Source organism: Opisthocomus hoazin, chromosome 10, assembly GCF_030867145.1.
Source record: "Opisthocomus hoazin isolate bOpiHoa1 chromosome 10, bOpiHoa1.hap1, whole genome shotgun sequence".
Taxonomy (NCBI): domain Eukaryota; kingdom Metazoa; phylum Chordata; class Aves; order Opisthocomiformes; family Opisthocomidae; genus Opisthocomus; species Opisthocomus hoazin.
The window spans coordinates 29,322,430-29,348,424 of NC_134423.1; the positions used below are offsets into that span (position 1 = coordinate 29,322,430).

Sequence of the window (25,995 nt, forward strand, 5' to 3'; positions counted from 1 at the left end):
TAAAAAAACCCAAATACTACTCAAAACACCATACTCCAAGTATAACACAGATAGCACTGAAAGCATTTGAGCTGAGTGTGTTTCTACCATCCCTTCGGTGACCTCAGCTAGTTTATATTAAGCCCCTTCCCCACATCAGCACTTCATTTCTATTTCCCATCACCAAACAAGTCTGGCTTTTCTCTCCCATGCTTACAGGCTCTGACACCTCCAAGCTGCTGGCACTTAAAGCTGCGCCCAGAACTTGGCTCTAATAGATTGTGGGGAGAAAGGCAAATATTCTCTCCAAATTTATACCATTAACCCCCCCAAAAACATCCAGGTCACAGTTATCCCCTACATATAGATCAGCTAAACTTCCATACTGAGAGACCCAGACAAAGATACTTCATGTCCTCTTCAGCTGAAAAAGGCAATTTTATTTTTTTTACTGTCTAGTCGCATGGGACATTTCACAGAGATTGTGTTTATACAGAGGTAGCCATGAAGTGCTTTATTCTTCTACCCTCATCTTTTATCCACAGAGATAAGCACTAAATAAAATGGAAAAGGAAACTTGCTAACTATAGAAGTTTGATCAGACATAATTGGCCCATGGGAGGTAACTGACTACACAGGTATTACTGGGTTTACATAGATTAGGTTTGGAATTTAACGATGTCCTTCCAAGGTCTCCAGTCAGGTGGGATTCACCTACAAAAGCCAGTGCAGCGTGCAGCTCTGATCACAGCAAAATGTCCTTTCCTCCAAACACCAAGCCTCACGGCTCCAGCAAGCTGTAAAGCAAGAATCTACCCTGCAAAAGAGAGATGGCTTTCCCATCAGTTCAGAAGAGAAAAAATACATTACAATGCTTCTGGTCTGAGACTTACCTCCCTCTACCTATCCCCATTGCTGCCCAACAGAATGAACTCAAATCCTCAAGTATTTTCTGCTTGCCTTAATTAAGTAACTGGGATGACGAGCTATTTTATTAGAGTTCTTTGTCCTGTCATGCAATGAAGGATTAGCTTTCCTGACTTGTCCTCAAGATAACAACTAATCCTCGTGTCTCCCTAAACTCAACAGGCTGCAAAGACCCGAATTTCTAACCGAACCACTGCACTTCAAGACAGTAACGGGGAAAAAAGCAATACTTCTGTGTGCTGGATTCACGGCTGAAACTTCCTTAGAGTCAGCACCATCAAAGTCCCCATTTTAGGAACCCTCAGCTCAGGCATTAGATCAAGTCATCCAGCTAACTAGGGACAGATTGATCATGTGCTCACAAAAACTAGGTCAGTCTCCGTCTCTGTAGCCTGGAAAGGCATGTACGTGCAAGCACAAATCACACAGCCTTCCTCTTTTAAAATGATGGTCAGCAGAAATTCAGCGAGATCCAGACTCAAGTAACTTTGGTACAACACAGCGCTGTATACAAAGTGGCTTTTGATTTCTACAACAAACAAGAAACCTTTACCAACCTTGGTTCAGAAGTCATTAAGAAATGACTTAGTGATGTCAAGTTTTCCCTGTTCGAAACACTTGGTTCTCAAATATTTAATTACTTTCTGAAGTGAAAGAGCTAGGTCAGGATTTGGGTGCAGATCTGAGATCCGTCTCCTATTCCAAACCCTTCTAACCCACACCTTGGTTTCACAAACCCAGACTGCAGCCTTTGCTCTCTCCTTTGACCTCTCTGCCCTCCTCAGCAAACACTGCTACTAAAATTGGACCACAGTGGTCATACCACACTGCCTCCTCCACTGTCGTCACAGACTCCCTGTCACATCAGTCATGTATTTTAGTTTCACATTGAGCCCCACGAATCACCTTCCCTGCCCAGATAATACTCCTCTCTAGTCTTACCTGTCTGTCCTCTGACAAAATGCCATTCCTCATTACCTTCACGAAGCTCAGTCTCCATCCACCCCCAGGACGGATAGCCACCCACTTCCAACTTACTCTGAAGCCAATAAGGCATCTCTGAAGTGTTTCAAAGATAAGATTTAGCACTTAAGAAAAGATGATTTATAAGCATCCACCCTAAAACACTGGACAGGCTTGTAGCCTCCCTCTCGCACACACTCACACGCAATTTGTATCGTACATTTCTTGAACGAAGAGATGCAATGGGCTACACATGTATGGCAAGATAGGGTACCTGTTGCTATCAGGGTTTGCCAAGGTCCTATGCTCTGACCTCAAAAAAAACATACAAGCTTTGAAGCTGGGACAATATACAGGTATTACAGTATCTGATTTCAGAAGGGCTGCTGGATGCTCCCACCACAAAGACAAGTCAAATCTTACATTTGCTGCCTGGGGTCCAAGCCAAGGGTTCGCTGAGCAAGAGCAACCAACCACCACAGTCCAACCCCACCGCCCCGCACAGACTGCGGTGAACCAAGGCATTTCAGAGCACCCTGCCCAAAGCACCTCCTCACAGAGCCCATCCTGTCCTGCTCCGAGTTGTACAGCTCTTGCTGCCGAAGTCACTGCATGCTGTGTAACATACATTAGCCAGCTACAAATAGGCTGAATCTCCTTTTTCACTAATGAAGGAAGATTCTTTCTCAGAGGATAAAGCAAGGGAACAGAAGGTTAGCAGTTAACAGTTGCATCTGTCCCCTGTATTTCAGTTCTAATCAATTGCTGCAGGACTTTTATCTTTTTTTGACTTCTAGCTGTCTCACAGAAAACGATAAACTTCAGTTTTGCCCACAGGAGAGTCCATTCCAGAAACAGTATGTTCTGGCATTGTCAATATACTTGGCAGATACAATGTGCACTTTAAGGGCTTTCCTAAGTTCAGTGAATTTCAGAGTAGCAATTATCTTCAATTACTCCAGATGAAAGACCACACAAAACGCTAATTCAAATCTCCCTTCTCCCAGAAGCCCCCCGCTATCCCTAGTCACCACTTTTTCCTTTACCAACGCCCAAAAAGTTGGACCTACTCTTCCTTGATGCTCATGTTTCCTGATGTGATCGCTCCCTTTGTCACAGTTTCTTTTGCATGTATATTATAAAAAATCCTGTCTCACTTCAGGACATTTAAGAACACTCGTTGCTAGTTTAGAGGAAAGCACTGCCCGCTCCACACAGACACACTTGCTGCTTCTTACCTAATTTCTCCCACTACCTCAATGAGAACAGAAGGAAAACCAGACAAAACATGTGGGCATCTGCACCAGCAGTTAGAGGTAGGTAAGCTGCTCTGTTGCATCCAGCTGTTTCTGTTGTGCTGTAAGACACGAAGTGGTTAGCATCACCTGAACACAAGGCGTGTCAGAAGGGGTTTATTAACTGAAGAAATTAATGGAATATATATCAGCACTGCCTTGATTTCTAGCAGCTACAAAGAGTTTGTATTAAAGTTACCAGAGGTCTTAAGGTGAGGATATTAAACCCAAATCAGAACATTACTCAGCAGCAGCTACGAAACAAAGCTGAAGCAACACTAAGCTACAGAGCGAAGGCTTCGTAATTCAGATGCATTTAGAGGAAACATTAGACTCAAAACGAAAACTGAGATCAACAATACATCGGGATTGTTTAAATTACAAATGAGATGGCTTGCCATCAAAGCTGAAACCCGTTCTCAAGCTCAACAGCCAAGACCACGCATGGCACCACATGGCAGTGCATGAGAAAACAAAACTAGCAAGTCTCTGTGACCCATGCAAGACGAACTAGAAGAAATACTGGGGGGAGGAAATGAGAGAAAGGAGGAGACTTAAATATGTGAACTTTTTCTGAGAAAAACATCTATCAGTGTGCCAGAAGTCCAAAACACAAATATTCATGAGAAATGTCCAGTCACTTCCTAGCAAGTCCAGTACAAGCCTTTTGTCCTCTTCAAGAGGAAGGACCGTGCTCTACAACGCCTCATAAACTGTCAAGCTCCCATCTGTAAGCCTCAGAGATTTCACAGCTCCATTCTCTTCATCATTTTTTTCTTCCAGTTTGCTGCATAAAATCCGTAGCTTTGGCTGCTCCACCCTATAGAGGGCTGAGTTTTACAGCTATTTTTCAAACAGCAGTAACAGTCTCTGTTTTGTTTTTACAATGATTACCACCCTTGCCAAAAAGATCTTACATTTTAAGAGGTACATCTCATCTGTGACTCACTCAACCTGTCTCAAGTAGGGCAACAGCTACCAGCCTGCTCACAGGAGCCTAAAGTCCATCATGAGCTGCAAACTGCCCCTGAAGCAGCAGCCTGGGTGCGTCAGACGAAGCTCCCCAGAGCCCAGGGAGCTTCAGTTCTCCTCAAGCTTGCACATAGTGTTGCTGCCTCTTTTCTGGGGCGAGATGAAACAGTAAGCCCAAAGAATCGTGGTGTCAATCCCTTTACTGTATTTGCTGAAAAGGTCCTGACGGCAGGAAGAGCATGAACAAATCTTTACAAGTCTTGAAACGGGCAATAACCGGTGCGACAAATGAAGTGGTCTAAGAGGCACTGCAGAGAGCAGCAAAGTGACAGAAACACAGGAAAGGGGGAAAAAAAGGGTTTTGAGACTGAATGCTGGGAGCAGAAAAAACCCCACAGAGCCAGGCACGGAGACAAATTTGGGCACACCACCAGAGCCAGAGCCAGGGAAGATGAGCAGCACAGTAAAGACATTGTGGGATCCTAAAATCGGAGAAAGGGGGCAGTGACAGTCATGGAGATGAGTAAAACGACTCTGGGCACAGAGCCCACTGCAAGAACAGTGCAGGGAAATAAACCACCCACACTGAGGTTCAGCAGGGCCCTCCATGTCCGAGGCACCACGAATGAAAACCAAAGAGCTGAGTGTGACTGCAAAGACCCGAACTCCTCGTTCGTGCTGCCACTTGAGACTCTCCAGAATAGGAGGAACTGCAGGAAGCGCAGGAGAAGTTTACAGTTTGCGTTTTCTGAGGCCAAGGCCGTTTGTTTGCTGAGCCTCATGCTGTCGCTGCTTCCCTTTCAACGGGAATTGTGAAGGATGTGGTGGCTGTGCCTCAGCAGAGCAGGCACAGATAAACTATTTGCTCTGTCAGAAGCCCACTGAAATACAACGCTATTCAGTTCACTTACAGTGGCCTGTTACTTGATGTTCATGAACGTACAAGACATGGAAAATGTCGCTTTTACACCAAGCTTTCCTAATACAGCTGCTACGACAGCTGTGTTATTTCACACAGCTATTGCTTTATCTTAAATAAAATACCAGTCACATTGAATATTTGTCTGGGCAATGAGAGGATCAGATCAAAAAAAGGAAAATGTGACAGGTTTTTAAATTGAAAAGCCTCAACCAAATAACAGTGGGCCTGTTCCTTCCAGAAGCAGTGTGCTTTCATCACCAAAACTCTTCCCTCTCTCCAAAACAGCTGAGCCTTAACATCTCACACTCACGGGTTACTTCTGAACATCTTACAGTTCATACACTTCACACTAACCAATATTAAGTAATCTATGGCACGTGAGAGAATCCAGCACTGCAGATAATTCGCTGATCAAACAAAACTGATTTTGAGAAAAGCCCAATCTAATTATGTCAGATCGCATTCCTATTGCAGTTGTGTGCTATCATCAGCTACTTCAAGCCAAAATTTTATCATACTGAACTCAGGAGGTCTTTGCCAGTTTCAGCAGGACCAAAACGCTGACCTTTGGTACACTATCAAATGCCACGTGGTACAGGCGTTCACACCAAGTTATTTCAACTCAGAAACTCGAGAGCAAAAATTTTATGCTGCTAAAAACTGTGGAAAAAATTACTGACCACTTATGAAGGGCTAACCACGACACTGGCAATACACAAACTAGTTCTAGGTCTTTAAGCAGGGAATGTGGAGAGCTGCTGTTAGTCCACAAAGTCTTTATGCACAAAAGATATGAATGAATTACTGTAGCTGGAAACCTGCTTCCCCTTCCTCAGAGGCTCTGCTGTCACTGACCTGCGAACTGAAACAAAGCAACAGCTTTCAGGGGCAGAAATTCAGTGTCAAAAGTCTAACCTAGGTCTTCGCCAGTGGAAGAGCAGGTCAGCAGCTGTATGTGTTGTCACCCGTGACCACAACTCCTCCATCACGCGGGCAGAAGAATCCCCCTCTTTACCACATCTCATAAAAGGACAAAGCAATAGTTGCATGCAAGTTACAAATGTTTGTTTAAAAAAGACAAACTGTTCAGCCTCTCTTCTGCTCTCAACTTCTCCCTTATTTCTAAGACAGGCCCACCAGCATTTTCCCTGGTACTAGAGGAGACGCTGCAGCTCAAGCCCAGCGGGTGTTTTCAATCAGACAGTCTGTAAACACCCAGGACTCACTTCAAAGAGCCCAGCACACCCAGGCAGGAGCAGCCCCCCTCACCCCAGGAGGAGCCGCCAGCCCCAGCATCCAGCAGGAACAGCAGCAGGAAACTCTGCCACAAACAGGCTGCAGACTCTCATTTTTTCCCCCAAGATACCAAATTCGCACCCACGTCAGTGTGGGCAGACCCTGAGTTTCGGTGTCAGTGGTGGCTTGTCTCTGCTGACGTCAAGGACCTGCTGAGCAGGCATCTGCGGAATGGGGCTGCCAACGAGTTCCCCGAGCAGCAGCAGACATGGGCTCAGCTCAGCATGCAGGGTGACAGTGCCAGCCACCATGAGACATCTCTGCTATGGCTGTAGTTTGGAAAAAACCTGTCACTGTCAGGGCAAACATCTGTCAGCCTTGCACATTTCAACTGCAGCAAGAAACATAGTAATTGTATCATCTATTTTCCACACTGACACCATGACATACCCAGCTAAAGACGACGAAAGAGCCTTGGACAGTCAAGGCTGCAGGGACTCACGGCCGTTTTGATTTAAGCTTATTCTCTTTCTGTCTAAATAAAAATAACTGTTATGAATGATGAACGTTCCTCCCCTCACCCCAATGTGCCTAATGTCAGTCTCCATTTCCCTCCTTACTGCTGCACTTCCATATTTGTGCAGGTCTCTCCCAGGGTGACACTTGTAGGAAACAAGGAGCGCAGAAACTGTATAGTCGGATGGTCAAGTCACGAAGGGAGGTGAGCTCTGTAGGAACTGCTGCGCAGCCGTACAACAGCAATCCCCTGCTGCCAGCCTCCCCCACCCTCTCCTCCACCTGCCCCAAAACACACACATCTCATTCTCCATGCCCTTGTCCTTACCTCATACGACCATACACACTGCACTCCCGCAAACCTCCGTACGCATCTTCCCACTTCCACGTCCTCATGGGTGGTGTACATCTCTCGCAGGCACTCGCCAATATGGGGTACCATTCTCCGCAGGACTTCCCGGCTCATGATCACTCCTGGTCCCCCCATGCAGAAGTTCTCACCCGGTTCCAGCGCCAGCTTCCCCATCTCCTCTGTGGTGCCGAGGCCAGTCTGCCCAAGAAAGAGGGGCTCGCTGCTGTTCAAACTCCTGAGGAAGTTCTCCAGTTTGTCCCCTTTGATGTAAACGTCATCATCAGCTCTCATAAACCATTCATATTTGTCCAAGTAGTGGTCATGCATGTATTTGAGCATCATGAAAGATTTCTTCTGGGGTGGGTAAGAGTCATCTACACCTGGAAGCGGCACAATGGGGATGGGAATAGAGGTGTCCGAACCCTCGCTGGAGAAGAATTCAACCTTGCCAGGAATGGTTTTGGACCACGTTCTAGATTGAAAAAGACAATAAGGACTAATTAAGTATGCAAACCAAGGCAGGCAGAAGGTGCTACCAGAGACCGCTCCAAGAAACTACACCTCATCTGCTATAAATTTTCTTTTTAAACACCTTGAAGGGTTATTTTTTTTCCATGCAAATGAGGACATTCACATGGCACACACAGCAACTGGTATAATACAAAAAATTACGACATGACAAGCATCTGAATATCATTTTTGCAGCTGTATCTGACAGAAAAATAATTCAATAGTAGTAGTTCACTAGTAGCAGGCAGGCTTTCTTAAGCACACTCAGCATTGGTCTAACAGCTATTGGTCACAAGACACAGAGCAAGGCCAACAGGAGCCAAGATGGGCAAACAATTCACATAAAACTGGATTTAATGCCTCCAAAGCTTCCCTGCAAGTTACTGAGCATCATATCCATCTCCCAAGTCCCCCAAAAGCTCAAACTTGCGTTCACAAGTAGTGACTTCCACAGCGCAAACAGATGCAAATTTCACACGAACTTGTGAGGAAACAATATCCTGTGGGAAACATCCCAAATGGTAACTTCTCTAGATGCTATGTGGAGAAGCAGGTAGGGCTTTGACAGAAGTAAGATGCTCCTGCCTGTTTGCGACAGCTGGAAAAGCACAGAGCAAGGCAGCAACACTAACCTCAAATGGGTCTGCCCACACCAGCAAAGGTCTAGTAGAAAAGTAGTCCTAGAGACGCATGCAAAACATGTAATCCCAACAGACCTGGGGCTACCAACACCTGCACCTCCAGCAGTTCTCCACACACTTAAGACCAGATTTTAGTAGAGAGGAACGTCACAAAAAGGAGCCTTTTCTGTGCGAAGCGGCACAGCGACAACATCTGCTCCACACCTTCTGTGCTCCTCTCTGCCAAATCCAACCCATCTGTGTGGGCAAACTGGGTCACTTATATTGCAGGAAGAGCCATAGGATGATTTCTCAAGGCAGACTGCAGAACAGTTGACCTCCTCCAGGGACGATTTTCAACCATGTAACTGTTACAGCCTTGCGCTAAAAATTGTGAATTTAAAGCTTTCAGTGCCATTTTCTCAAATTCTACCTGGGGAACAACAGAGGTCACGTATCCTTCACAGAAACTCACAGAAAACTATTTTCATTGGTAAAAAACAGGTTTTCCCCTTTTTGTCTAGGTGAATATTTTCTAATTATGCTTGGCAACCATGCTCAGAATATAACCTATATTCAAAGATGAATGTGAAAACACTCTCAAGGTAAAGGACACAGCATTCCTTCAATGCATCACTGTCACTTTTACCAGATGCCTCTCAACATAGGTTTCTTGCCAAAAGCAGTGCAGATTTTGGGCAGTACAGACCATCGGACATTCGAAATCTGCAGAATTAGCTACCATACAAAACACCATAAAAAGTCTGAAATGTAAAAATATTTCACAAAAATTATTCCTTACGTTCCACTGGGAAACACAAAGGTATTTAATTAGTACTAACTAAACATCGACTTCGTCACCCTAATGGTTACACACTAATTCAGCTTCATGTAATGAATATTGCCCAATTACTTTAAAAGCTTTGTCTTCTGGATTTCTTACTGCAGTGGCTAATGTTTCTTAGCAAAAGTTTACATCCCGGCTTCCCAGAAGAGCACAGGGTAAAGCCAATGGAAACATTCCTGTTGACTTCATAACAGAGGTGATGAAGCCTTTAATCATCAATGATGCAATTCATGTGTGGTACTACTGGTTATGAAGTCACATCCTGTTAAAGCACTGAAAACTGCCCATTTTAAAATGAGATATGCTCATATCTTAAACTTTCACTAACTATTAAGGAAGTTCTGTTTATTTTCTGACACCCACACTCCATATAAAAATCATCTAGTCTTGAATGAAAAGACTACATGGTAAATTGCTCTTCCCATATCAACTCCCAATCTAAGTTTAAAAGACTTCTTCACTAAAGGTACTTGACACATTCAAATTTTAATCTCATAGAAAGAAAAGGTAGAAGCTACTGAGAAATGCAGCTCATCTCATCCACTGTGACCGGTTCCCAATGCAGCTTTGGGTGGACCCCAGACACTCTCCACACAATCACCAGGTGAAGTTATACACTAAAGTCTTATGGAAGTTTCTGCTTATTGACTTTTTTATTCAGAAGCAAACAACGTATTTTCAGACTTGCTCTCAATATCCTGAAAGATCTGCCTTTCTAATGACTACAAACTATGGACAACGCAGGATGTCTTCTGTCACTCCAAGCTTCAGCTCCTTTCTGGACTCTTGCGGAGTAATCTTCAACATCTTTTTTTTACACCACCACCCCTTCTGTCGGTTCCCAGTTTAAATTTACTCCCTTCTCTCCAACCAGGTACCCTCACCTCAGGCCCCTCCTAAATATTGTCAAGAGAAGAGCTCCTATTCAATGGAGAGGGAACAAAATGCATGTACATTCATAAACCTGCACATTTGATTCCCAGTCCTTGTACTGCATTAAGCTCCTCAGCTCGAGGCCAGTTTGACTCCACCTTTTTATGGATCTGGGCCATATTTAAGTTTCATACTAAAACAGGAGCAAACCAGAGACATATTCCTGCATATATGGGGGGCACAACGTACACAGAAAGACCATGCCCTACACCCCAAGGATCAGTGTGCAACTTGGGATGGCACCACAACGTTGTTTCAGCCTTGGGATCTCACGTCGACCATGCCCCAGCACAGTTTGACTAAGCCTCTGTTCATTTCCTGCGACAAGGCAATTTCTAGGATGAGACAACTCGCCGTGTTATTTGTGACTGTGGCTTTGAGCATTTGTTCGAACTCAGACAGACAAAATATGCTCCCACACCGAAAAATTGCCCGAATGTCTGTGACAACGCGAGCGCTGCTCGGCAGAGGCTGAAACAATGGGAGTCACCATGTGCTGCTCCTTATGGCTAAGCCACAGCTCGCTGCTCGATGCGGCCTTTTTGTGGGGAGCGAATACAGAAAGAACAGTTTGCTCAGGAAACGTGTTGTTGCACTCGGCCAGGCAAGCCAAACCACAGATTGTAAGATAATCTCTAAGTATTTTTCTGACCCCAGCTATCAGCAGAACTAAGGACTGGTAAATGCAGGGATGAATTCCGATCAAAGCTACTTTTAACTTTTTTATCCGACACTGCGAAGAATCAGACCTGGCTCAATCACAGGCGATTCTGCAGCTTCGTGTGTTAACAGCTATGTTTCTTGCCCATCCTCCCATCTCCAGTCCAGTTTCCCATGTCTGCTCTCAGGTTATGGGCAGCAACCTGACCCCTTCGGCTCCTCAGGCACGAAGCTCTTGTCTCAACACCTTCGTACTCCTGCGGCCTCACCAGCACCCGCTCCCACTTGCTGCCATTGCTTTCCTGGTCAAGGCTTCTCTAACATAATACCTGCAGATCGTATCTGCAAATGAAATGTATGTTTGACAACAAAAAAAACAAAGGGAAATGTTTTTAGTGAAACTTGATGCCCTCCTTCTCCCCACAAGGGCTCCTGGTCACCCTCAGCTGTTCAAAGGAAAGGTGATGACAACATTTCTGCCACCAGGCTCCTGTACCTACACCTGCAGAGACCACCTCCGCTGCAGTGATCGCTGGTGGCCTCAGCCAGCTTAAGGCCATTTTGACTCTCTCCAGAGAGAAATATCAGGTTCTGAATACAACTGATACGTGTACTGAACCGGTCATTTAAAAACCCAGCAACCAAACTGCTCTGACAGATGCCAACCTTATCTCCTCCATGTAATCTGAATCTGCTCAGTTAAACAGGAGGATGTGCATGAATCAGGACAGCAAGGCTCTCTATTACCTTCCCCTGGAGCAGCACTGAAAACACGCACGATGCTGTGCGACCTGGTTTCTCTCAGTGCACAGGACCCGTAACTCCAACCAACTAGAAGCTAGCATTGACAAGGGAATCAAAGTGCAATTTAAACAAACACAAACATAGAAAATGTAGGTAATGCTTCCTTAGAAGAAACCTCCTGGCAGAGAACATTAGGACTGCTCCAGTACTGGTGGCTACCAAGTCAACTTTACAATCCCTAAGCTGGTTTTGCACACTGGGTATCCTATGTGTACCATAATCTGAGCAAGGCACAAGCAAACTGGGTGCAAAGATTTTGTCACAGCTGGTACAGGTATTCATGCAATACAGAAAACTGTGCAAAAAGAGACTGCTAAAAAAAACAGTATTTTCTAAAAAGTGACCACTACTACAGTCACCAAATGTTGTTATAAGTCATTTCTTCATTTAAAAAGTTTAAAAAGCAAAGCTTGGAGCAGTAGGAGCACAGATCTGGAAAGTTTTATGTTCAGTTTCCAGTGTTTATTATTTATTTGTATTACCTTGCTTTGTTATGAGCTCTGCAGACTCAGCAGAAGCACAGTCAGCAGTGCTATGCAGACAGTGCTCCCTTTGTGGAGACCCAAACCAGAGACGATTACGAAAAATGTATTTGGCTTTTGTCTGCAGCTTGAGAACCTCCATTAGAGGAGATCAGAGAAATTACTTAAAGTTTTGAGAAATAGTCATCTGGCATAATCACACTGAATAAAATCCTAATTTGCAAAGAACTCAGCATGATAATGGACTTAAAAGACTGATTTCTTGAATACACGGTTCAGCTAAATTTCATGTTGAATTAAGGCTAATTTTGCTAACTGTTCCTCAAGGTCCCATCTTTCCAGCAACACTTGCTATGGGGGAAGCAACAAACAGCTCAGGCAGGAGAACTGAGGACGGAAATCAGCATGCTGCTCCTGCACGTGGTACTGCAGATGACCATCACGAGAGGTCAGAAAAACAAGCTGGTTTTTTAGATTTCCAGATAGGTTTAAAAGAGCTTGTCAGTTAAGATCTGCATTTCAGAATTCAGATTCTGAGGGAGCGTTCCTTTCAAATTTTTGCACAACAAGTTGGTACCTAGCTTTAACGAAGAACCCAAGCAGCTTCCACAGCTCCTTAGAGTCCTTTGAGCTAAACTCCTCCAGTTTAAAGCTATGTCAGTTTGCTGTCCACAGGTATCCATCAACCCACCCTCCTTGTGGAAACAGGGACAGAAATGGATCCATGATCCGTAGGCACGCCGATGCTCAGTAGGTCAGACTAAGATCACAGCCCAAGTGTCCCAGAGGTTTGGGCCATACGGTTATTCTGGGGTACGTAGGTGACTTCATTTCTCCTAATCCCCCATGCACCAATGCCAGTTGCTCCTGTTGTATTTGTTTCATATTGTTCCTTAAACTTTCCTGCAAATTTTAGGTAACTGCTTACTGCTCCGAAAGCTCAAGCAGGTCATACTTCTGATAGAGGATACAAGAGCAGGACACACCGAGTTCTCGCTATTCCAGTACTGCGGTAGGATCGATACATTAAGCAAAACATGTATCACACTGTTAGGATGCTCAAACCCGCCTGAGGTGACCTCCTGAGACGCAAGAGTGCACGGTCCACAATCCATCAAATTACCTCACTAGCAACCAGAACCGGCCAAAACCGAATACCACCCAACCACCTCAACCTGGGCTCTGAATTTAAACGAACTGCAAACATGTGTTTTGTATTACACTTCTGCAGCAGCTAGCACAGGCTTAGACAGATAATACAAACTCCTTCAGACCCCAAATCCTTCTGGCTGCCTTTCACTTCAGCTTTTCCAAGCACTCAGGTATTTAGATTCCAGTGCAGTCTGTTTCCTATAAGCCACCATGAACAGTGTGGCAGCACGTTTGACATGGAGCCTCCCAAGGGCACCCTTCTGCCACGGGAGTGGGACAGCTTAGCACAAGCCCCGGCATCGCTCGCGGTCCTCGCATGCATGGCCTCGTGGCACTTCAAGGTGCCGTGGGGACTGTCCCAAACCCAGAAGTACTGCGGCGGTGTTCCTGCAGAGATACTCTCAGAGGCCAACCCTCAACATCTTGCCGTTAACTGCATTCACGCTAGGCTCCTGCCACGTTTCCCAGGAAATCTAGTTGCTATGCAAAAAAAAAAAAAAAAAGGGGTTGACTTCCTGATATTTCTGTTCCTGAGACAGCAGACTTAAATCTTCTGGGAGGCTGCTTATTCCCATCCTCTCCTTCCCGCAGCTCTTTTAGGACAACTCCCCTCAACTGCAAAACCATTAGCACATATTGTTGCACTTTCCCTGAACCCCAGCCATACCTTAACTCCTTCCTGCACAACTCTTTTCCTGACTATTTCTTGTCCTTTGATGTGACACCGCAGCTTCTGCTGCTGCACTTTACCGGCCTCCTGGAAGGGAAGCTTTGCTAGCCTGGCTGTCAGATGCAATCATTGCTGAAGCTACAAATCTGCCCTCCGAAAACCCGTAGATCTAAAGCTTATTCTCTGCCTGACAGACTACAAAAGCATGACTGTTTCAAAGAGCCAGCGTCTCCTGAAAATCCAGTAGGCCCATTTTGCCTTGCAGTGGTCATTTTGCTCATGATTGATGTTCAGGAAGTGGATTGCTTCCCCTCTTGTTAGACCCTATCTGGATTCACAGCAGCAAGGATCAGCAAATGCTTTCCGCTCCGGTCCCTTTTAGCTGCGTCTGTAAACGGCCTTTGAGCTACAGCAATTTGGAGGTATTCGGCCTCTGAATCCCTAATTCCTTCCAGCGCCCTGGCTAGCGTGGTATCAAGGCTCTGCACATGCTGCCACCCCGGGAATGCCTTGCTAGCAGCTTCCCGTTTCACTCGCTGTGCCAGCGATTCAGCTCACCAGGATGCTTTGTCAGTGTAGTAATCCCAGCAATTGTCTGCCGGAGTACTTCATGGCAATCAAAAGCCATTTAAGATTTCAGGTTTGTCTTCCTCTTCCCCCTCCCCACCTTCCCCCAAAAGATGTCTTCCTGTCACCAGGACATTAGCTCGATTCTTTTACCAACATTGGGGAGAAAAATGCATTTAGCCCTACCGCAACGTTAAGAGGTCTTTATTCTTCCCTTCCAAGAGCCGACATCATCTCTAGAGGTTAAACCAAAATAGCAGTGCAGTAAAAAGCTTCAGCTCTCTTTCTGAGGGCTGAATGAGTCCAATTCCATTAGCTGGATTTGTTAAGTTGCATCTTTAGCCTTTTTTTTGTGTGAGTAAATGTTGCAGATCTGGTTCTGTAAACCCAGCTCTCCTACAGCACGGGACTGTTCAGCAAGCACGGGCAAAGCCAGGGACAAGAATCCTTCCCACACCAGCAAACTGAAATGCTCCACAACTAACACTCATCTCCGGACAATACTGTGATAAATTTCCCTTTCTTTAATTCCTGACACAAAATCTGATGGATGCTAGACAAACTATACTGCCATAAAACCTGTTACGCGATGTCCCAACACGACTACAGCCGTTCTGTATGTAAACGTAAATTACACAGCTGAGATTTGCAATCCAAAAAGCTCCATCCCACACAGTGAAGAATACATAACCCTGAAGAAACAGATTCTTTCACCCATTTCAAAGCATCAATCACACTCCCTCTATAACTTAATTACAGGTCTACTGCTGAAAGAAGGAATTAAGTTTCCATTAAAAACTGTGGCTGGTGGACAATATGCTTCAGATTGCCCAAATTAAGCAATTTTACTGCATTTGATGCTGATACAAAGAGAGCTACCATTTCCCCAAAACTGGCGCTGCGCAGGGGGAGGAGGAGACGGTCTGTCACAGACAGGTTTGCCATCCTGTTCTTACTGGCCAACAGGGCCAAGTACTTTTCTACCTGGGCAGGCAGGAGATGGAGAAGGGTTTGCTCTCGTACAAGAGTAAAGGGGATGTTTTACTAGAGAAAGATCCGCCCCGGAGCCCCTGGCCGCTCCTCTGACAGCACTGCCTGTACAGCACTCCGTCGGAGCAGAGGTATACTCGAGCTGACATTTTAGCTCTTAACTCTTTCAGATTTCCGAAGCAGGCTTCCCGCACAGCCTCCCAGCACTGCCTGCTGGCATGAGTGCCGGAGGAATAAGCACATTTCAACAGAGCGGAGCGTTTCTCCAAAGCCACAGACACGTCTCCCACAGAAGAGATGATTACCCTGATGCTGCCGAGGCTTTGGACAGGAGTCCCGTCAGCATGTGGCGCTCACGCCGATACCCAGCTACAGCTGGAGAACACGCCGCGGGCCACGATGAGCGGCACGCGGTGCAAAGCACAAAGATCGTCCCCGCTACAAAAATAGGTGTGCTCAGGTAGCAAATACACGGCTCGAAGACCCCAGTTCCTGCACTGGCTTCACCGGCCCGAAGCCAGGAGCGTTTCACCCATTCCTGTTCGAGCTGTTTCGCTACCTGGTCCAGCCTTTGCGACCGCTGCAGCGAGCGGAGGTTGATTTTACTCTTTGTTCCCAGGCGCGCTTTCTGAGCCTCATTCCTCAGCACACACTCTCGGCTTGGCGCAGTGGTCTTTTCCCTACCCAGCAGGTTACAGTGGTCTCCAAACTTTATGACTATCAGAGGCTGTCGGCTCTCTCCAGAAGCAGCGGCCAAGGACCACACCGGCGTGATGGCCATGCCCAAGGTAGAAGTACCGAGGGCAGCCCCTCGACAACTCCGGTGAGCAGCGGTGGGTTCCCCCTCGCTATGGTGGGGGCCTGATCCTCACGCGAGGCTGCTGGACCCGCCTGCCAGGCACCAGCTCAACCAGACCCTGCGTGAGCATCAGCGCAACCCAGCTCGACCCTTCACGTCTCGGCCCACCTGGCCGGGCAGCGCGGGAGAGCTCAGGGCACCTCACTCCCCTCGCCCCGCACCCCGGCCCGGGCTGCTGCGAGGAGAGCCGGGTCCGAGCGATCTCCGAGGGGCCTCGGCTTGCTCACACCCACCCCGGCGATGGGCGAGCGGTCCCCGGGCCGGCGGGGGGGATCCCGGCCGCGGGAGACCTCCCGCCCGCCGGCTCTTACCTCAGCCGCTCCTCAGGAGAAACGGCCGCGCCGTGAGGAGAGCCGAGCCGAGCGCGGCCGAACCGAGCCGAACGCGGCCGAACCGAGCCGACCGGACTCGAACCTGAACCCAGCCAAACCTACCCGAGCTCATCCGACCGGACCCGAACCCAGCCGAACCCACGCGACCAGACCGCAGCCGAGCTCAGCCGAGCCCAGACGAACCCACCCGACCCCAACCCAGCCGACCCGTCCGGACCCGAGCCCAGCCGAACCCACCCGACCGGACCCGAGCGCAGCCGAAGGCAGCCGAGCGGAGCCGCCCGCTCACCGGTGGGCGGCCACGGCGCGGCTCCTCAGGTACTTCTGCGCCGTCATGACCCCCACGAAGAGGAAGCTCTGGGCCGGCGGGCCGGGGCGGCGCGGCGGGGCGGCGGCGGGCGGCGGGCGGCAGCCCTGCGGGCGGGCTCGGCGGGGCCGCGCCGCCGCCGCCAGCTCGGAGGCGCGGGGCAGGACGAGGCGCGATGCGAGCACGAAGCCCAGCACCAGCCCCAGCAGGACGCTGAGCCAGGCGCGGCGGCCGCGGCCCGCCATGCCCGCCCGCCCGCCGCCGCGCCGCGCAGGCTCCCTCACAGCGCCGCCGCCAGCCGCGCCGTGCCGCCCAGCGCCGCCATGGGGGAAGGGGCAGGGACGGGAAGCGGAGCGGAGGGAGGGAGGGGAGGGAAGGGAAGAAGGGGCGCCCGCCTCCCCGGCCCTGCCCCTCGGCACAGGCGCCGTGTGCGGGCCGCGCCGCGCTCCCCGCCGCCCCCGGCCCCGCCCGGCCGCCGCGCAGCCGCTCCACCCCCGGTGGGGAGGGGGACCGAGACCCGGGGTGTGACCCCCGCCCAGTACAGGGACCCCAGCATCCCGGGACAGCAGCCGGGACTGGGACTCCAGCCCGGCCCTTCAGACCAGAATGGGAAGGCACTGGGAGACTGGTCACAGGATCCCAGCACGGCAGGGGCTGGAAGGGACCTCTGTGGGTCACCCAGCCCAAGCCCCTGCCGAAGCAGGGTCACCCACAGCAGGCTGCACAGCACCGTGTCCAGGGGGGGCTGGAATATCTCCAGAGAAGGAGACTCCACAGCCCCTCTGGGCAGCCTGGGCCAGGGCTATGTCACCCTCAGAGGGAAGAAGTTCTTCCTCGGGTTCAGCTGGAGCTTCCTCTGCTTCAGTTTGTGCCCGTTGCCCCTTGTCCTGTCGCTGGGCACCTCTGGAAAGAGCCTGGCCCCATCCTCCTGACACCCACCCTGCAGATATTTATCGGCATTTCTAAGGTCCCCTCTCAGCCTTCTCCAGGCTGAACAAGCCCAGCTCCCTCAGCCTCTCCTCATAGGAGAGATGCTCCAGTCTCCTCATCATCCTCGTAGCCCTGTGCTGGACTCTCTCCAGTAACTCCTCATCTTTCTTGAAATGGGGAGCCCAGAACTGGACGCAGCACTCCAGAAACCTGGGACTTGTCCAGTGCATCACCCATAACCGCAGAGACCCACCACGGCTCACGCCAAGCCGACGCAGGCAGAAACGTGGGGTCCCCACCTCTGCGCGGTCGGGTTGCTGCTGCCTGAGCCCCGGGCTGGAGGGCAGGCAGGGCAGCGAGGAGCAGCCCCCGGCCCCGGTTTTGCCTGGCGCTCGTGCATTCGTGCGGCACGTGCTCTGGTGCCAGGGGCTGCGAAAGCAGAGGCAGCTCTCCATTTTTTCCCACCTTGCTAATTAAACCACCCAGAAATAGGTCAGTCTGTTTCCATCTGGAGGCTCTAATGACTGCGCGACAGAGTGAAGCTGCACCGGGTGAATATTTCTTTTTTCTTTATCCGCACCAACTCTCCACCTGCGTTTCATCTACAGAGTGCTTCCACTTCAAATACCGCAGCCCCAAACCCTTGACATTTTACAGGAAAAAAAACATCCAGTCTTTACCGAAGAAACGCAGCTCGTACAACCCACTGACCTCCTGCTTATCATTGTGGTTGCTTCCATTTCCTACCTACTTTTGCATCTCCAGTTGCCAGTTTTTCCCTTTTAAAAATGTATTTATCTTGTGGTGTCATCCACAACGAGCCGAGAAGAAGTAAGTGTCGGCACAACGGCAGCCTGCTCTTGAGGAAGAACCATTGTGAAACAGGATGCTGTGCCAAATTGATGCTGTATGTTAATTAAGTCAGAGAGCGCCATACATGATGGATTTTTACGATCCTTGTACAGTAACTGTCACGTTCCTGGGAACTAGCAGGTAATATCACAATCTGCTTACCTAACGAACTAGATGGGATGTCTTGACAACAAGGCTTTTGTGTGGGTTTTATGGCTGTTGGGATGGTGAAATCCACATACAGAGGTCAGCACCGATGGCCTCTTGTGATATCAGGAGCAACGAATAACACAAGGAAGGTGCCACCACAATTTATGGTACTAAACTAAAATTAAATGTAAATAGAAACTAGAGAAGAAATAGAAGGAATTAACAGGAAAGAAGAGCAGGAGGTCTCCTTTTGGTTGCCCACAGGCAGAACACAGAAGTTTTGAGTGAGATGTCTGTTTGTGGGAAGAAGAAGAAAAGAACTCAATAGCAAAAGAGAGGGAAAGGAAGAAAAGTCCAGGCCGGAACAGAGGGGAGGTGGGTAAAGCCAGGGAAGGACAGGAGCACCATTGCTTCGCAGAAGCCAGCTGGAAGGTGAGAAGAGGTGCTAAGGCTGAGGCCGCACACCTTCCAGAGCTGCAAAACACCAGGGAAGGGTTAAAAAATGCAGCGCTAGCTCAGGTGCAGTGAGTAGCAGCGGTTTCCCAACAGCTTCATGCGTGCTACCAGGCAGAGAAGAGGTTGATGAAGATCCCCAAACCGCTGTAACTCCCTTCTGCTCCCCAGCATTTGCAATGCTTTACAGTTATTCCTAACTACTGGCGCCCTGCTCCCTTTTTGTGAAGCCTGGGGTTATCCTCAGCGTGTGCCACTCTGCACACGTGGGTATTTTAATCCGTTTTCAAAAGCTGCTGCGAAAGGGACCTCGTCAAACTCTGTTGCTCCCCTCAAGCCCTATCATCAGGTCCTGAAATACAGGACACCGACAGACATTCAGGCTAAAATAGAAAGGCCGCTCCTTTCCAAAGGAGGGAGATGTGGCAAGTCCGTGAGCAGGAACGGGATTACTCTCAGCGTGCCCCAAACTGGCAATAAAAATCTCCTGATTCAAGGGAAAGCCACTGTGGCCTATGAATTACAGGAAAAGGCAGAGCTAGCGTGGTTAAAAGGCAATAAAAAAAGAGAAGGGTTGGGGCTGAGGAGCTGTCAGTTGGCTTCTTCCCATAAAGAAAAGAAGTTAGTCATCAGAACTGAAACCTTCATGCGACTTCAGCACACATGGAAACGATGAAGCGGCGCAGCACACTCCCGCGTTAGATCTCCGCTGCCCTGAGTTCTCCTTTGGCACGTTCCCACCTCGCTGCACCTCCCCACGTAATTATGGCCCCAGACCTTGCCGCGGGCAGGGGGAGCAGAGAGTGCTTGGGGAAGGGGCAGGAGAAGGAAGGCGTGCCAGGATTGAACCTGGAGAGGAGGCACGTTTGGAGTTCACGCTGCCGCCACGCGAGATCACACCACTGGCTGTAAGGCCGAGACGTCCAGCTGGAAAGGGGGGGAGCACCGGGGAGCGCCGCGATGCTCGCACAGCCTCCCTCGGCACAGCAAAGTGCCTCGCTTCCTTGCGGTCATCACGCCAAACTCACGTTCAGAAGTGTTAGGTGGGCAAGCGGCCCTCTTGCTGCTCCTGCCCCCTCCCCTGTTCTTGGAAAAAAAGAAAAGAAACAAAAAAAAAGGCAGATTAAGGGAAAACTTGAAGAGCACGGCTTAGTTCTTCCAGCTGAATTATAACCCTGCCATTACCTGCCTAGAGTATGTTTTTAATCTGGTTGGCAGAGAAAGGCCATCCTGCGTAATCACATTTAAGTGCCTTCCCCTATTAATACAGCTCTTGGTCTCAATAAATAGTTGACGCTATGTATTACGGCCACTGTATAGTAAACGGCATGGTATTTTTCTCATAGAACACTGTATACAAGCACAAACACATTTTTACGCAGCGTATTTTCTATGTGATGTGGGATTGCTGGAGGAAATATTCCGAGGGCTCTCCAAAGTCTGAAGGGGATGCACGTCGTGCGTGCTCCATCTCCACGCTCCCATCCCACTTGCTCCAGCGAGATTAGCACCCGGACCAGCCAGTGAGAGCCCGCTTGATGGGCCCACAAGGTTTAGATTCATAATCAGATTAACAAAGCAGTAATCCTGTTTTTAAACGATGAAAAAACCAAGTCCTTGAGGCGGCGAACCGTTTTGTGTGCGTACAGAATACATGTTAACCTTTCGGAATAAAGTAGCTTAAAACTAAATGAAAAATGTATCTTCTGCGTAGGGGACCCTGCCCTATAGCGGAAAGAGGGACTGTCTTGCATTATAACCACTGCTTTTTCCTGTCGGTTTTGATCTCCCAATTTTTCCACAGCGATGAGCCCACTCTAATACTTGCAGGCTGTGCCTTCTACATTATATATTCTTTACCGTATTTGAAATAATAAAGAGGTGAACTGCTTCCCAAGTGCTCCAGAAACTTTAATTATGAATGTTCCAGTACTTAACCTGATACTTTAAAAACTACCCAGGCACTGGAAAATGAGCATACTTCATATATTAAAGGTAACAGACTCATGGTGGAAAAAATCTAGCTGGGCAACCGGCAGCATTTGTCTCTGTCACAGTATTTCCAGCACCGTTGCATTTTCCCAAGTGATGCAGAAACTCCTTCCCCAGCTCCAGCACCCACTTATTTTATTTTTTTTTTCCTCCCCATCCTCTTCTGGTCCTGCCACGGACCGGTCCCAGCCTTTTCTCTCGGCACAATCACTCAGAAGATGCCAGTTCAAGCGACGGGAGAAAAAGAGCTGCCTGGAAAGCCAGACCGACATTGCCATCCCCCGGCCCGGCCCCGCAGTGCAGCGGCCTCAGCCCTGCCCGGTGCGAGGCTCCGGGTGCGGGAAGGGATGGAGACCCCCCCTGCTCCCCGCACAGCCCTCCGGCCGCCCCTTCTCACCATCACGGCGCAGGGGGACCTATTTCGAACACGCTACCACCAGACCGGAGCCTACAAACCCCTGAAAAAGCCTTGGACGTGTACTTAAAAAGCACGCGGCGAGATGCAGCACAGCCAAGAAGCAGAACAGCTAAGGAAGCGGCAATCCCATCACCTAAGCAGCAGTAAACTGAATTTACGGGGAACGTTACCCCCTCTTTAGGACCCAGGTTTGGGTTTGTTGGAAGCTCATCTTGTCGGCCAACCTAACGGTAGCTCCCCGTTTTAATGCACAGAACAGAGCAGCAGAACTAGACTGAAAGGCCAAGTATTTCAGTATATCCATTTTCCTTCCATTCTCTTGAAATAGAATTTTCTAAGTTCTTTTCCTTGCCATCGCTGCATTCGCATTACCCACGGTGCCAGCTCCGAAGCTGAGCTCAGTAAGCAGCACACGGAAAGAATCTTGATTAGCAAACTAGACATAGAGCCAGGAATTAAATTAATTTATCAGCGGAGGTCTTGCTCCGTGCTGAAAGTGCCTTTTAGCAGGTATGCGCTTCAAAACACAAATGATCACCAAAAAAACCACACATCAGAGCAGTGGCTGCATACCTGCCAGCCCCTCACAAGAGAAACCTGCAGTGAAAATTTGTATATCCACCAAGACTGAGCTGAGAAGACCTATTCCATGGCAGCCATCGGTTGCTTTGTAAAAACTGATGGACGTTTTAGAAGGTGCTGGCTCTGGAGCTGGGAATATGGGCAGGGTGTGTGTCAGGCTTGGAACAGCTGGCTTGGAAGCTCACACAAAATCAGCTACAACGGTGCGGCCGGGCCAGGACACCACCCAGCCAGCAGCCGTATGCTTTTCCTTTGTGGTTGCAGAGCTGTTCCAAAAGCTAAGCTTTCATTCCAAAAGGAGGGGAAAAAAAAAAATACCAAACCCAAGTCTTCAGACCATCCAAGTCTAGACCGACTTCTTCTACGGTTGGAAATTACACAGTTTCAGTGTTCGGCGACAGCGTGGACAGAAACACGCAGCGCCCCACACTTGGCCAACCTGGTCCCTGAAAAGGCGTCACTTTTTAGCCTGTAGAAGGGCAAAAATCGTCCAAAGGGTGGATCTGCTCCGATGCAGAGATGTGCGCTGATGTGCAGCCAGGCTTAAAAACCGCAGCCGCCGGCGATGGGAACTGCCTGGTTGAGCGCCGGCAGCACAAAGGACGGCGTCAGGATGGTTCAAATGCAGCCATTAACCGCAGCGCTGCCGGTAAATGCTACGGGAGGCTGTCACGCTGGTGCTGTCCTCGTTCAGAGAGCTCTCTGAATGCCAGTGGTCTCTTCGGTCACCTTCCGAGGGAGGGGGAAAGGACACAAAACCCAAGAAAAACCACCCCCATCCAAACACCTGAGCTGAGCATCAGCACGGTCTAAGGATGAAACCAGACTGGGCACAGAGCAACGGCAGAACAGCCTAATTCCTGGAGTTTTGAGTACGGCACTGTATAAAGCACAGTAGATTAGATTTGTTAGTACTAACATTTCACACCCGCATTCTCAGCAGTTCCTTGCCGCTATGGGTGCCATTACCATTTTCGTTCAGACTGATTCACACACAGGTAATTCTGGAACACCCGGGAACAGCTCTGCTGACAAATTCCCCTTTTGCCCTCACTCCCCCAAGTCCATCTTCTGTTGTTTGTTATTAAAAATCTTCCAGTATAGAAAACACATTTTTTTAAACAACTAAGTATGCACTATCACTCTTTAAAGCTTTCCTTCATTTCACAATGTTTTTGAACGGCATAAATAAAGCCAAATAAATTTTATGTGAGTGACAACATGGTTTTTCTGTTCAATTTTAATTCCAGTGCTCAGTATCTCCTGATAAATAGTTAAGAGAACTATGCATAAACTACACCTCATCTGCAATGTAAAGAAAATGGAAAACTTTGTTCCTCCAGCATATGAATCACCTGAAAGGCAATGGAAAATACTTAGCTGCATTTCTCAAGCAGCTCACACATTTTCAGGATTTTTTTGTGCCTCTGAACACTTGCTTGACTTGGGATTCTTCAGTACTCAAAACAGATTACTCTTCAGTGGCTAAGTAACATTACACAGCAGTTTAAAAGCATTGCATTAACTCTAAATTTGTTAGCTAGCTTCTTTCAGATAAAGGTATTTCCAGAACATCTGCATCAGTAGAGTAAGAAGCTTCTTACATAACTGCTCTAGGTGTGTGGGGGGAAAAATCTGAAGGCTTTTTAATATGGTCTTTCCTAACTGAAGTTCTTGGGAATTCATACCGAAGTAGGAACAATGGATTCATTAAATAGTTCACTTTCACCTAATGCCTCCTGCATGCTTCACTCTTAAGCTACAAAGCTTCAAGCAACCACCTTTCCATGCTCGTTTGTGGTCAAGGGAGAGATTTCTGTTTGAAGTCAGAAGAAAAACCCTTCCCTCTGCTTGTGCAGGTCGTGAGCCAAAAGAGGAGTTTGACAAACTGAGGTTCTTCCTCCCACCCTGTTCAATAGCTTAGAAGTGTCTGAGACAAATTTAGGGACTTGAGGATTAAAATGAAGAAAATGAAGGGACAGAGAAGACTGAAGTTTCCAGAAATATGTAAATCACTTCATTCTCACTGGATAGGTCTTAATAAATCTTAGAATTGGGCAAAAATCCATATCCCCAGTTCTAGCCAGAAGCAAGTGTTCAGAGGCAGAGAAAGATTAGCATATGCTCAGTTCAGACCTGCTTATTTATTTTGTAACATGTTTTTACTGAATTAAATCAACCCGTCCTTACCATTTTATCAACATGAGGAATTCTGCTTCTTTAAGACAACAGCTTCCCCCGGTCGTTTTTCTGAAGCCAACACCTCAGTCTGTTGCCTGTTTCCCCAACACAAGGGGAAAATGTTCCCCAGAGGCATGAGTAAGATAACAACTTAGTCCTCTTTGCTGATGAAGAACCTTCAGATCTTGAAAACACCCTTCCCCACCTCGGTGATTTTTTTTGCCTTGTTAAAAGATTAAAACCTGAAGTTACATACACCAGTCTATGCTACAACAATCATAGAATCATAGAATGGTTTGGGTTGGAAGGGACCTCAAAGCTCATCTGGTTCCAACCCCCCTGCCATGAGCAGGGACATCTTCCACCAGCCCAGGGTGCTCAGAGCTCCATCCAACCTGGCCTTGAACCCTGCCAGGGAGGGGGCAGCCACAGCTTCTCTGGGCAACCTAGGGCAAGGCCTCACCACCCTCATGGTGAAATTTAAATTTATGTACCAAAACGCACAGAAGCCAGGAAATGAAAACTCGTTTCCATCGGAACATTAATAGCCTTCTCACTTCATTGTCTACAAGCAACTGAACGCATAGTTCACCAGTGTGAAGTAAAAGGTTCTTCGCCTTCCCATTTCATTAGCTGGCAGCTTTAAAACTCACTACTAACATGGTCCTGTCACATTTATCCTCAAGAGAAAATCACAGACCGACTGACCTACAGAGCAGTCCCTGCATACATCTGAAGTGTATTCAGAGTTGGCACTCACACCTACTGATGAACACAAACATTCCAAGTGGAAGTGTTTAGGAAGAAGTGCTGAGGCAGCCCTAAGCTATGCTAATGAAACACTGATACATACTTTAATGCCTATATACAAGCCCAGTAACAGTAATGGGACACAGGGCACTGATACGCCAACAGGAACGATTTCACCCTTTATTAAGGACAGCCTGGATTTCACTCGCCTGCTGCGCTTTGTGCTAGAGAGCACATCAAGGGGACAGACAGGGTGTTTGGAAAGCTCAGTTACGATGACCGGCTCTAGCTTTATTTTCTGTCCACAGCGTTGGATATACGCCAGAAGGATGAAGACCTTCAGATGCTTACTCCTTACAGTCCCTCACTTGCAAGTTTAACGCCTTTGCTCGCCAGAGGCCCTTTCCAGCTCAGAGCACCCTCAGCTTTTGTGCTGCACAAGCTGGCAGCAGGGTAAGCACACACCTCGGCATCGAGCTGGGCTGCTCAGGGCAGCCAGTGCAGCCAGGCTATGGGTCCCCACCCCGAGACACGGTCAGAACAGAAGGTACTACACAGGAAGTTCTCGGCCTGCCCGAGGTGTAACCCCGACGCCACATTGCTAAAGCTACAGGCAGTCCTGCTGCCCACAACACACAGATCTCGGCGCGGTTTGCGGCTTCTTGTTTTCCCTGCCGATATCTTGCAGTGTTTCAGTTGACCATGCCTATGTATCCCCTCTTCCTCAAACCATATTTATCAACAGTAATTTGTAAAAAAACCCTATGAGAAAAGAAAAAAACCAAACCCTCT

General features: G+C 48.3%; 1 protein-coding gene across 1 annotated transcript in view; it reads right to left on the reverse strand.

The window, feature by feature from the left end:
- The window catches only part of CHSY1 (chondroitin sulfate synthase 1), a 77,338-nt gene extending 60,198 nt beyond the window's left edge, over window positions 1-17,140 (reverse strand). The window contains exons 1-2 of the mRNA XM_075432064.1: window positions 16,878-17,140; window positions 7,139-7,634 (exon numbers count right to left, since the gene is read on the reverse strand). Coding sequence (XP_075288179.1) covers window positions 7,139-7,634; window positions 16,878-17,140 — 759 coding nt within the window. The remainder of the gene's footprint in view (window positions 1-7,138; window positions 7,635-16,877) is intronic.
- Window positions 17,141-25,995: the final 8,855 nt, after the last annotated feature.